Source organism: Takifugu flavidus, chromosome 4 (assembly GCF_003711565.1).
Source record: "Takifugu flavidus isolate HTHZ2018 chromosome 4, ASM371156v2, whole genome shotgun sequence".
Classification (NCBI taxonomy): Eukaryota; Metazoa; Chordata; class Actinopteri; order Tetraodontiformes; family Tetraodontidae; genus Takifugu; species Takifugu flavidus.
The window spans coordinates 7,271,484-7,285,202 of record NC_079523.1 but is presented as its reverse complement, the minus strand read 5'-3'; the positions used below and the strand labels follow the sequence as shown (position 1 = coordinate 7,285,202).

Below are 13,719 nucleotides of genomic sequence, written 5' to 3'. Positions count from 1 at the left end.
GAGGCAAGTCAGCCTCAGTCGATGTGTGGGGTTGATAGTGTAGCTGACAGCGTGGCAGTTAAAGACAGGAGGACTGAGCCTGGGATGCGTTTGTAGGCACAAAGCTTGTTCTGGGTAATGATGGTGTGCCCCACAGCCCGAGGCTGGAGCTCTTTTAGATTCTAGTTCAGATTTTTTTTAAGCCTAACCAGAAATGGAAAATAAACTGGACGATTGGAGGGTGGAACAACCCAGAGGAGGATATTTATATTTATATCTCGCTCCTAGATGACAGAAAATTGAGTAATGTGTTCAGGAAAAGATGTAGATTTAAGCAAAGCGTTATGTAAATTAAAATGCTAGTGACATTCTTATGGAATGAGCCTTGAATATTTGAGGTAGGAAGCTCCTGTCAAGATGGTGCTGGTCATGGGACCATCACTCTTGCCGGACTGGTGGGCAAAATTAGCTGAAAACTTTCAACGTTAAAGTTCCTGAGAAGCAATCATTCCTAAAAACACAGCGTTGTGCAGTCTGGTTCCGGATAAACAGCACTCGGAGAGCGTAGACCTTCGCCAAGCAGCTCATTTCCACATCGCAGCAGTAATAAAATGATCAAAGCCCCTTGACCTATGACCTTTGGATGATCAAAGTCCCTTCAGAATGCAAAAATCACCAAAACGTAATCATCGCTTTGTTGGCCAATCATCAACCTTTTCCTAAATTGTGATTAAAATCCATTCAAAACTTTTTGAGTTATTTTCTTCACAAACAGACAAACGTAACAACCTCGGCAGAGGTCATAATCATAATCTGAAGTCCGATTTCTCATGCACATTCGGCGTTGCCGGGAGGGTTGCCGGGACCATCGTGACTTCCAAGGAAAACAAAGAAACATATTTAGCCAAACACTCTGGAGAGCAAAAAAACTGTTTATACATGTCAACCTATTGCTGTAGCATACAAAGATATTAATCACGCAATGAGATTGAAGTGAAGCTTTTTGGCGTTGAGGCCCACTCATGCAACGTGTTTTCTTTGGTAATTGACACAGCTGTGAATTGCTTTTGACCCATTACAAATTGCGAAGTGCAGATTACAACATTTCTCTCCTCTGGTTTCCTCGAACGTGAAACGTGGACGGCGCTGCTAGCCCGTCCCCGGGGCCAACTTTAGCTCAGAAATGTTGATCATTTGAGATGCCCGTTGATATCACTTTGATGGCAGAGAATGCCTGCAATGCCTCTCCTGTTATTTTTAAGAGTTAAGCTGGATCACACGTCGTTGGGCACCAAGCCGCGCGGATGCGATGGCGTATTTAAAGATCATCAAAGGGGTTCGTTAATCTGCTTAAAAGGTTTCCTTTGTAAAAGAAATCCTGTCTTTTTGAATTCCAAGAACAGTTTAGAGTCAAATTTTCTTTTTAGTGGCAATTGCTTGATGTTTTTCAATTGCTTGCTTGATGATGGGGTTGCAGGTCTGTTTGGACCGATAAACCAGATAATATCGGCTGGATTGGTGCTTGTATGAAGGCTCTACACCAGAGTACGCGTGCGGGTGTGTGTGTCCACGTACTCACATTTAGTACATATTGAGTCCTCATTCTAGAAGTAAAGTGGGGCCATGTTTGTGAAGTGGGCCGTTTGACTGGGCCCAACAACTTTAAATGACTGTTTGAAGGTTAACACCGTTTTAAGGTTGAGGTTAGTATAGTGTTTAAACTTTTACATGGGGTTAGTTAGTTAATTGGTGTGTGTGTGTGTGTGCGTGTGTGTGTGTGTGTGTGTGTGTGTGTGTGTGTGTGTGTGTGTGTGTGTTGCTTCACACACTCAACAATGTCCACACTCTGTTGCAGGTGAATTCAAAGCAAGAACAAGAGTATTTGAACTGTTTGAGTTCCAGAGTTCTTAATAAAATGATTTGGGAGATAAAGGAAAATGTCTCCATCAACACCAGTTTGAGCAACGTCCGAGATAACCACGAGACAAGACAGAATGAAAAGCCTCTAAAAGAAGCGATGATGGGTGAAATAACGGGGTTTTATATTGAGCAGTTAAGGTATTTTAATACCAGTATTTCAAATGTGTAAATGCCTCTGTTGTACTGCAACAACACATTGTCAAGAAAAGAAAAGACAAACTTGGACATTAGTTTGAGAAACTGAGACAAAAAACATAAAGAAACACAGTAATTCAGAATGCTTATTGCTTGATTATTATAATGGCTTACATTTTGAAATAAGTACATTTATGAGCCATCTATTTGAGTAAGAGCTGCTGTTTTTTTAGCTAGCAAAAGTAGCAGTTGGTGCAAATCATAATGTAGATATCAGATGGGTGAAGTAGCTAAATGGCTAAAATTAGTACAGGTGTTTCTAGCCACAGACCATCAGACTGACAGTGCAAAACCCTTTCTACAAAACACCACCTCAGGAGTTTATGTTAGCACTGTAAAAAGAGTCCCTTGTGTTCACTAACCCTAAATTTAAGCATTGGAAAGTTGACGTCCTCGGTCGTATGAGCCACTTGAAACTCACAACATAGAGCCCGTAGAGTCTTACATGGTGGCCTATCATGCTGGAGATCATGATAATGGCATCAGCAAATGCATAAAATACATTTATTCAATGAAGCTACAACAAAAACATCAATTCCCAAGTGGAAAAAAATTAATACATTGAAATTCCCCATCTTATTAAAACATTTTCCTGCTATAGTGGCATATGCTGTAGATTAGATTTGATATTCTTTAAAGCAAATCCATCCCAAAACCCACTAAGTCTTCTTAGGACAAAACCAATTTAGCGGTTAAGGACCTAAAACATGCGTTTTGAAGGCCGGACCAGCTCTGGCTCCCGGAGACCCCACTGAGTGTGAGGGCAGCTCTCACCTCTGCAGTCATTAGGAAGAAAACACATCTTAGCCCTCATTCCTGCTCTAAACAGCCTCTTGTTTGCAATTAACTTTTGACTCGGGAAGGTTTGACATGGCGTGCAGTTGGCCTTGTTCAAAGCACTTTACTTTGGCTGGCCTCCCCATTACGTGGACTTGCAGTAATGCACTGACGTTCAGCAGCTTGTTGTCAGCTTCATTTACCGTAAGATGTCTAAACTCCTCAGGGGCCCGTGTCTCCAATCGCCCACCATGATGACTGGCCTCATTACCAGATGTTGAAGAGTCAAACTCAGGATCTGCGGCTACTTCACTGCTTTTTTTTTCTTTTCTCTACAATCCTTTGGCCAGGTTTCATAAAATACTTCACTTCTTAGCAGACCGTTCAGTCGGGAAATGTGCGTCCAAATGACCGAGAAGATTGTTGCTTAAGACCGAAAGTGTTCTGTCATAACGTGATGACAGAAGAAACATCTCCTGCTGGACATTGTCTTCACTTGTTTTGAAATCTTCCCACCATACCTCGCTGCTGAGTCTCCGCATTGAACTATTGTATAGTTTAATGTAGTATATCAGAGTTAACTGCGCAGAACAGAGCACGACACACCCACAGCCAACAAAAAGCTCAATTTGGTCGCGCTGTGGACGTCAAGGGAACATTTGTGCGTGAGGAGACCCCTGCAGCATTGATTAAATCTTTAGCTCATAGAATTACTTTTCGTATATACTATAACTGTGGTTTATAGAAACCAGGAAGGACAATATATGAACAGTTTAACAAGGGCCATATATGCAACTTTCATCAAATCCCGACCTTGAAAATCAATTCCAGAGCGTGACAAATAGGGAATTTTTCCAGAAACAATAAAGAGGTGCCACCTCTTTGCCGATGTTTTTTTTTTTAACCAATGTTTGAAATGAACGGTAACTTCATGCTAATCTGATGCTATATATGGATAGCGATGCCACTGGTATAACGTGCACTCAAATACCTCGTACCAAACCTGGATTTCACTCTGAAAGACACAGGATAATCACATACATTTATCCCTAAAGGCCATCTGGAATAAATTAATGTTTCTTTCTTCCAGCTAAGCGAGGCTGACAGCTGCTTAAAGCTCTCGATATAACACTGTAGGAATTGCAAGTGGGCAGGAAGATAAATATCAGAGGTAGAAACAAAAGTGTCAGATAAGGCAGTAAAACCAGGATGTGTTGGAGCAACAACCAGCAGTCATGGTGAAACACTGCAGGCTGTCAGTGATTCTGTTGTCCAGCCAGTGTGCTGCCACTTTAGCTGGAAGTCCAAGATTGCTGTCGCATTCACAGTGTGTTTCACCTGCGTGCCACTGACGCTGACCTTTCACTGCAGTGTGTTAGCGTTGTATTAATTAGCAGCAACTGTTTGTTGTTTGTATTTTTATACCATTGTGTTGCAGTACCATAAAATGACTGGATATCATTCTGAATGATACGATGTCAGTGTCTTTACAACAATTAGAACAATATTTCTATCTTATCTTTATATACGTGTCTCCAAGCTAAAATTCGCTGTGATCCCCTGTGCAATCGTGTCTTTCCATGCAGATCAGCAAGTATTTACAATACGCTCACCTCAAATCCAACCTTTGCGTTTCAAACACCCAAAGTTTGTTCAGTTTTGTGTTTGCGTTTTAGGAACACTTATAGGCAGCACGTGTTCAGTAACTGGGTCTAAATTCCAGCATCACCGCAGTCTGAGAAGTCTCCTTCGGGAAGGGTTGAAAGCCAGAGGTATAACAAAAGACTTGTACGCAGGTCCCACGGTCATTAGCAGGCGGCTAAAGGAGTCGGTTGCAACTGGGTTAAAGGGCGTCTCCGTGTTAGGTTATGTCTAACCAATCGGCTCGCTTGTGAGGCTTGCAGGTGTGAACGTCCACAACGTCCTCGCAGTCGCTGCACTCGACAGCGCAGCACCACTTGAACTTGCACTCGCACTTGGTGACCCGTTTGACGCGCATGGTGTCGTAGCCCCGGCCGCAGCACATGACCTCGCAGCCGTCGGTGCCTCTGGAGGACTTGTTGCACACCCTGCCCGCAGTGCCCAAGGAACCTGGGAAAAATCCATACGTTTCTGTGTTACAGACAACACCATCGCTTCAGGTGAAGAAAGTGTTCCAGCAGATACGGAAACTGTGATAAACCAGACTCTCACGCTGTTCCATCTATCTGCTGCTGCTTTGTTCCTAAACGGGGTCGCAAAACTGGAAATTCTAGCTAAAGAAAATAAAATGGTCATTTCCCTTCTTTGAGCTCTTCACGCAAAGCTAATTTGTTTACTGAGGCCACCAGATGGCAGTAGAGAGTTTGTTAGTTAACCTTAGTAACTAATAAAGATATACAGTAGATGTCATTGATAAAGTTAAAATTGATAAGTTGTTACTTGCCCCTGTTTACACCCGCTAACATCATTTCAAGAAGTCAGAGAGAAGAAACAAATATTAGTTTTGATTTCGATCTCGTGACAAAGGTGAAAGGATTTCCTAAAGTAAATCAAACACGTGAGTGATTAAGATTCGGTTAATATTTGTCTGGAATATTAGAGAAAAGAGAAAGACACCAAGCAAGTGCATATTATAATCTGAATAAAGAGGCGTTTGAGGCCCTTGGGAGGCCATAAAGACGATGATCGTCAATAAATATCACAAAACCAATTTTCTGAGGCGGCAGTCTGCAAATGTGGGGACAAAAACTGTCCCTCAGATCAGAGGCCACGTCTGATAACAGAGCATCCCTGAAGTAGCGAGAGGAGGATAATGTGGGAGTCAACCCTTCAGGCTCGAAGAGCAGAGCTTATTATTGACCAAAGGAAGGATTTCAAAATAATCCCGCATGTATCCTCGGGCTGTAAATTCCTTTACAATAGAGATTAGTGACAAGGAGGTTCTTAAGCTTCCTTGAAGATCGCCTTTGAACGAACACACCTCCAATATCCTGCAGTGGTCGAGCGCCACCAAACTCACAGCAGAGGAGCAGAACCACCTGTGAAATTGGCCTCTGTGCTGCTTTTGGCCAGATTTGTACTTATTAACAGTGAGTTAGTGAGCTGCTTCACACTAGTAAAAGGAGGCTGATCGGAGAGAGACGGAGCAGAACAAGGTAAACACTGGGAATTAAAGGTCAGCTCTTGTAAAATGGACACTTGGTCCAGTTGAAAGTGTCCTAGAATGATACAGTAAGAAGATGAGACGCCCTCAGGTATCATTCTCTAAAGCCAAACATCCAATCAGAGAGCACTCATTGTATCTTCCTGACATTTTCCATTGGAAGTGGAAAATGAGCTACTTCGCACACTTTGTCAAGATGAGCGCCCGGCTGATGGTGAAAAGGTACCAAAATCTTTGTGAAGGCTTTGTCCTTAGCTCAGATTCTGTAGATGTGTAATTGGTGCTAAAGGTAACCAATACCATCTGCCTGGATTAAATCATTTTTAGTTTGGTGTCATCCTCTTTCGAACTGGGGGGGAAGTGTAATACCGGTGTGTACAACAGGTTTTCATTTTACTCAGGCCTATTCCCAAACACATTCATTTTGACATTAGATGTAGATTCTCCAAGGTCCCGAAATGTCCCTAGACACCAAGAACATGCATCAATCTATCAATGTTAAGCAATTCACTTAATTTGGGTATGTCTGTTAGCCATTTTTTCCCCATAAATATGGACTGGTCAAAAAGGGTTAGACTGGTTAAAAATATAGTGATTTATCCAGTGGGACAACTGGCACAGGATACTACGCTGCGTGGGTGAGAGCGACGAGATGTGCATACATGCTTATACGACACCAGCAGTAGTGATGGTTACTTGTGTGAAGCAGTTTCTTTCCAGGTGAAGCAACAGTCATTACATATCGTAAGGCTGGAACCTGAGCCAGACCCCCCTTATCTTGTTTAAAAATCAAAAACGTAATTCAGGAGATGATAGCTCAGTCTGTTGGGAACTGTTGGGAACCGGGCAGAAAAAATATGAAAGGTGTTTTGGTGTTCTGGAGGAGAACACCTTCAGAGCATTGCCCAGACGCCCTTGAGCAAGGTACCGAACCCACAATTGCTCACATAGGGCACAAATGCTCAGGGGCGGACCCTGCCTTCACCCATGTAGCCTCCCCGTGACCCCTAAAGGGGTAAAGCGGAAGAGGATGAGATGTCATTCGGTGGTCTCCCACTGTAATTGGAAATAGAGCCCTGGGTTTTCAGCACAATAAAATTTTTCTTCTTTTCGTACATTTGGACGCAGAAGAGGTGCATCAAAGTGGGCTGTTGTGAGGATGAGAGGGACAGACAGAAGACAAACCCTGCAGCACAAAGCACCGTGGATTTGGCTCCTCACGAGGTCATATAGACAAATAAGCACGTCTATAGCATCCCCAGGACTGGTGGGGGACATCTGAACCTTAAACCATCCCAACAATGTTGGATGTTTTTCACCCAAAAAGGGGACTGAAAGAGATGTTTCCCTGCGTTTATCTGGTTAACGTATGTAAAGTAGTGGCAAGAGTCCAAAGGAAAGCTTGACAAAGCAGCTAAACTTGTTGATATTGGATTAGTCTACATCACGTTGGCATACACAAGGAAAATATGCAGAGAAATAATTAATTACATGTTTTTACACCAGAGAATCACCTTTCTGTGCAGTTTCCGACCCGTTTATTTGTGCTTATCGTGAGAGACGTTGTGGTTACCCGGTTCATGAGGTCATCTGGTTCCGTCTTTATATACTTTTTACTCATTCATTTTTATTTTCTTGACCATTTTATCAATTTTGGGGTCAGGGGACGGATGCTGGTGTCTATCCCAGCTACATGTGGGCTAAGGCAGGATCCACCCCTGGGTGAGCTCATCACAGAACCCTATGTGAGCATTTGGGCATACACTACCTTGCTTAAGGGTACCACAGCAGTGCTCTGAAGGTGTTCTGGCACTACTACCAGAACATCTACCACTTTTCAATGATGTTTTATATACTTGTGATTTTCCAGCATTACAGGAAATCAGTTTCACTAATGACTTCATGTAGCACTCACGTAAGGTCAGGTCAGGCCAACGGGTCACTGGTTCCCCTACCTGCTGTGCGGTCCATGAGGCAGTAATCTGGCGAGTTCTCCACATACACCAGCTCATTCTTGATGTTGCCTTTAAAGTTCTTGTCGGCCACCTTGAAGCCGGGCCCGTCCTGGTTCATGGTCACCTCGACAGCTGTGTTGTACTTCTTGCGGAGGTAGTCTCCGGTCCGCCTGAAGTCCGACATGGCCAGCCAGCAAGTTCTCAGAGAGCAGGAGCCGCTGACCCCGTGACACTTGCACTCCAGCTTCATAAAGCGCTTCACTGCCTAATGCAGAGGTCAAAGGTGACAGGGAGTTAAGCCGGTGATGTCGATGTGATTCTTTTTCTGTTAGCAAAATTGGTAAAGCTTCTTGAATTTTTACTTTTTTTGGTCCCAAGACATTATCCTTCTGCCTTAACGGACAACGATTAATTTTTCAACTCAATCTTTACAAATTACCAATATAAACGTTGGCGTGCTGTAACGGCTAATGCTCACCATCCGCCCGCACCGGTTGTTGTGCAAATTCATCAGCGCGCGTGCATCTTTCATCATTTTTTCCCGAGCATCCACGAAGGCTTTTGCAAATTTGATGCCGTAGTTGATGTTGTCGCTGCACCCGCCCCAGTCGAAACTGCCCTCGGCGTCGCTCGATCGGCCGCGCTTCTGACCGTCGCAGTTGCAGCTCTTTAGCTCCCCCTGGCTGCAGGCCCTGGTAATGGCGTAGACCACTCCCGCTGAAGAGATGGCGTACACAAACGCTGCCTCTCGACTGCCTGTGTGCAAGGAAACGATCAGAATAAAGTCTTCAGATACATGATTTCTTCAGATACATGATTTTTTTTACAAACATCTGATGTTGCATGCGACATGACTGTTTTATTAGGAGTTTTAAGTCTCTGCCATGTTTTCCGTGTCACTGCTCAATCATGCTTGCATATTCCACACAATGGGGCTCCCAGAAACAAAGTCCATTTATGGTCGATCACCTACACAGAAGCACCAGCGGGTCGGCTGTAACATCAGTCCAGCTGACCTTCGTAATTTGCACAGATGGCAGCATTCTCAGTCACTGGGTTTTGTTTTCATTTCAGGCAAGAGGAGATATTTGGGGGTTACTCACTTTGGTTTTCCCACCCACCTCCCGTCCTCATTCCTGTTCATGCAATGAAGCAGAACACCACCGATATGTCAGGGAGGAAAGCTTTGTCTGGCCGCCAGAAACATCTACCCAAATATTTACATCTCCTATTACTGTTTATACATCACCAGTGTGGTGATCTGCTACTTGTTTTTGGAGAACATCTATTTTCCCCGTTCTTCACTCGCGCCAGAGCCGGTGGTGGAAAACCACAATGTACTCATCATATTCTCTGCTTGCAACCTGAGGCCAAGATGACTAAATAAAATGCGTATTAATCCTCTACTTAGCCGATAAAGGCGGATATGTTTATGTGGATGATTAACGCCATCAGTGTCACTGATATAAACAAACTACGGAGGAGCATGCAGAGAGAAATCTTAGTCACATAAGAGGGGACTCACTTCGCAGCATCACCCGACCGAATACCGTGTGGTCCCGGTCCAGCGTGCTGCAGTTCCAGCGGTGATATTGGAACTGGTGCTGGCACTCCCGGATCCACTCTTTGGCTCCCTCGCCTATGGACTGCATCAGGTCTGGGTGGCCCTGGCACAGCTGGCGCTGCTTGTTGACCAATCCCGGAATGTTGTCGCAGATAACGCGGGCACCCAGCGCTCCGATGTACCTATAATGGATGGATCCAACAGGAAAGATATTTTTCAGCAGCCCTTTCGAGTGATCAGGTGTACCGTATTGTCCTCTGGCAGTAAATGCTAATGCTATCATCTTAGAATAGCAATTAGATTCTAGTATAGAATATTCTGTGAGTGTATCTGTGAGCGTCACAAACATGGTTGCTAAAGGAATGTGGAGAAACTGCACAAATAACTGCAGGGAATATGGCAGGGATAGTGATTTTGATACTTTGCCTAAACCCTTAACCATATACAGATGTGCACCTCCTAAAAAGTGAACCTACATGTTGCAGCAGCTCAGCCCAGCTGTGTTTGGCCCACCTGTTAGCTTCGTATTTATGCTTTAGTTCAGGGAGAGGTCGACTGAGTGAGTCCACAAATATGACACCACAGTACACACTGCCATACATATTGTACACCGAGAGCACAGTAAGTGGAGCATGTGACTCATAAACTGAGGCTATAGTCCTCACGGCGTCTTCTTCTCCCATTCTTACTGATCCGTCAATTAACAGGTGCAAATGTCAACATGCAAAGCTTTAAAATACATATTTATATAAATGAGGTGTAACAGTGGTTCAGTTGGATGCCAGCTAAGATCTTCGTACATGCTAGGTTGACTATTGTCCCAAGGTGTGAAACAGTGGACCATAGCGAGCCAACGGGTTAGCAACCCAGTGCCAAAGTAGCGACACAACGGCCACATTTGTGCATTGCACACCTTATGAGAGCTCTACTTTCTGTGCGGATGACATATTTTTGTCAGTTTCTTCAATTAAAGCTCTCTTTGTCTTTTTATGTGCTTTTTGACTTCGGTCAGGATTTCGGTCCAATAATTGACTTTTTTTGAAATGCTTTTGTTCCTTCAGTTTGTGAGTAAAGAGGGTATCTTTTGTGTAACAGCTATAGTCACATGTCAGATGTAAAGGTTGATAAACTAGTCAATATCACTATAGAACTTTGAAAGCAACAACTAGAACCGCACCAACTAACAAGAGTGCTGAAAACATGTATGAATCATTTCATGTCTTCTCTAGCAGGACATTTAGATGCAAAGTAGCCCACAAATGGGATGGAGAGAGATCTTGGCCTGAACTTTCAGCCTTATTTTTTTCCAAACTTCACTGAGATGTTCTCATCTACACTCTGGACACAGATTGCTAATCAGATTCCCGCTCGCGAGCCTGTTTGTCTTCAAGCCCACACCCCTCGTCCATTTGGTGCTCGTATTCACGGTGTCAAAGAGATTATTACATTCCAAATGTTCGGTGAGAAGCGCCTCCTTCTCCGTTCACACGTAATCTCTGACTTTGGAGCTCTTGAAAGGGGAAGTCACATGCTTGGCGGGAGTCACGAGGGGCGACAGGAGGACAGTTGCCCACAGTGCAAAGTGACCACTGAGGCTTTGCCCCCCCGACCTCACAGATCGAACCCATGCGGGCACATCCCTCCTCCTCTAAGCTTGCATGCTCCACTCTCTCCATCCGGATATCATTAGAGTCCCTAATCACCGCCGCACTGGTGTCGCCTGGCCACCAACACTGAAAGCGCCTCAGCGGGCAGTTTCCACTCCCATTATGGCTCTCCCGGACCCTTCCCCACCACGACTGTGTCCCTGAGCACTAAAGCAGAGTAGAAACAGCACTCCTGTTTATTGTGCGTTGTGCGAACGCCTGTGCCAAGAGACCCTTGAGTGTCTCCGAGAGGACACACATGGAGACAGAAAGAGAGAGAGAGGCAGGGGAAGGGGTGAGACACATGGTGCTCATCTAAATTATTGCGTGGAATAAAACGGGCCCCCGACGATACAAACCAGGATTAAATAAGTATTAATCATCCGCTCACAAGGCTTCCAAGTCTCTTCTGCTCAGCATGTCTCCCTCTTCCTCTGGAATTTTACAGTGATTTAATCGCCGCTGTTTCGTAAAGTATTTACATGAGAGGACAAAGGGGTTTACACAGTGGAACCAGGAGAGTGCGTGCGTGGGCCTCCTGGGAAATTAAAGCGCATTTTAATCCAACCCATCTGTAAAAGATGGTGTAACTGGGCCCAAAGAACGAGCCAGAAAACAAGCAAACGGAGCCGTCGCACTTGTTAAAATACACAACAGATGCAGTTCCTGCGACAGCAGCGTTTTCAGGTGCGGCTTCTTTTCATCCGATGAGCTTTTAAGGCTGCTGGGGGAATGATCAAGGGGCATTTATTCACGCACCGGCTGCTGCACCTGCCACCACCTACCTTTGCAAGATGGATGGATAGGGGAGACCCCCCTCCCCCCTCTCCCACTGCCATTAATCTTAATAAACCTGAAACACAGCCCAGTGCCCAGCATCTCATTTTACATCAGTGTTTAGAGGATGATCAGCACACACATTCCCTTACAGAGGATTGTCAATTAATTCAGCTTTTCATGATGTTTGTGACAGAGAAGCAGTGACGGTTGTGCAAGTTTTAGCTCCATTTAGCTCCCTTTTGCTACCCCCCCTCCAGATTTTCACTCACCACCATGAAGAATCCACTCTGGGTGTGAAAATAAGCAGGAACAAAATGAAAATGAAATAGATTTTTGACGTGTGCTTGGACTGATGTGGATATTTGGGCTCTTCTCTGCTCCCCATGGCGACGTTTCTGGCCGAGAAGCTCATGTTTGATCCCCTTCACGTGTTTACAGAAGCCGCAGCAGCAGGTGTGATTTTCCTCGACGATCGTCCGCCGTCCATCACCAAACTAAAAACTAAACTATGAGGCAAAACTCCGCTCGTCTGTTGTCGCTGCGTCGATGAAGTTGTGGGAATTGTGCGCAAATTAATCCATAAACTTCATCAAGGGGTTCTGGCGTGATCGGGACAGTCCATCCTAAATGTCACCGCAGTATTTTGGCAGCATTTAAACGTTTGGTCTTCAGTTGTTGCGCGCCAACTTCAAAGTCAATTCTTCTCTTAAATTAGAAAAAAACCCGCAAACATAAAAAATTAACTTAGGGAGGAAAGAAAATAATCCGGGAGTGATTTATAAACGCGACAGACAATGCGCGCACCTTTGCTCCCAGCCGGCGATGAAGATGCGCACCCGAACGCGCCGCGCTCCGACTGTCAGCTGTCCGGGATCTCCGCTCCTCCTCCACCAATTTCTCCCCCCTCCTCACCCCCCTCAGCCCTGACCCGCAGCAGGCAGATCAGCAGACAGTCGGGAAGGAGATGAGTAGTTTGATGGATAAACCTGCTGCTTTAGAAGAAAGAAATCTGACCTTTCCGCTCTCAGTGGCATCATCCAGTGAGATGGTTTATATCTCAGAGAGTGAGCTTATTCTCTGACTGGGAACAACCTATGTAATAACAATTAATATTAGTCTGAGTCAAGCAACTGATTCATTTGCATTTATTTTCTGGAAATAAGCACCTTTGAGTTTGGATTTTTCTTTTTCTGTTTGCAGTCAGGATATCATTCAGTTTATTTATTTATTTGATTAAAGTCGTTTTTAAATCACCCTCTGCTTGGGTAAGAAAGGCAAAACTGATGCATTCATACAGGCTGGAAGGAAACCAAAGGTGGTCTGGAGATAAAAATCCTGGATCCATCCACTCAGTTTGGACTGGAACTAATATGGCTCCGTTTCTGTTGATTTTTGTTCGTTTACGTCACGGCGGGCAACATCAAGGCGGAAGAGTCAGAGCCAGCCCTCATCCCCTCGGCCCTTGGACCCCCACCAGAGCGCGCGCTTGTAATTCAGCTCCTATCAACAGTCTCAATCATGCAGCAAATTTGTCTCCTTGGGCCAGTGTGGAAACATGTGACCCAGCTCGGTGGCATCTGGAACAACTTCACTGATCATTGTCAGGGTCAGGAACGGCTTCATCTGCTCCCAGAATAACTCAGTCCTGCAGAAAAACCCTGGTTCAGGCTGGTTCTGCACAACCACCCGCCTGCCTGTCCTTCCGTTATTTCATATCTGGATCTGGAGCCACGTCGGGATCCTCATTACACGTAACCC

At 44.8% G+C, this 13,719-nt stretch overlaps 1 protein-coding gene across 1 annotated transcript; it reads right to left on the bottom strand.

The window, feature by feature from the left end:
* Nucleotides 1-2,000: 2,000 nt before the first annotated feature.
* On the bottom strand, nt 2,001-12,831 carry LOC130524412 (protein Wnt-2b-A-like). The gene is made up of 5 exons (XM_057030521.1): nt 12,231-12,831; nt 9,497-9,717; nt 8,450-8,727; nt 7,972-8,236; nt 2,001-4,962 (listed from the first exon to the last, which is right to left on the bottom strand). Exons 1-5 carry the CDS (start codon nt 12,371-12,373, stop codon nt 4,733-4,735), a joined length of 1,137 nt encoding a protein of 378 aa, XP_056886501.1. The 5' UTR covers nt 12,374-12,831; the 3' UTR covers nt 2,001-4,732.
* Nucleotides 12,832-13,719: the final 888 nt, after the last annotated feature.

Bases quoted from the DNA above. Each gene is read 5' to 3' on its own strand.
- LOC130524412 (XM_057030521.1), bottom strand. From the start codon at position 12,373: ATGAGCTTCTCGGCCAGAAACGTCGCCATGGGGAGCAGAGAAGAGCCC. The intron at 9,718-12,230 runs GTGAGTGAAAAT...CATCCATTATAG, and splicing joins AGAGTGGATTCTTCATGGTG to GTACATCGGAGCGCTGGGTG. The intron at 4,963-7,971 runs GTAGGGGAACCA...GATTTTTCCCAG, and splicing joins CCTCATGGACCGCACAGCAG to GTTCCTTGGGCACTGCGGGC.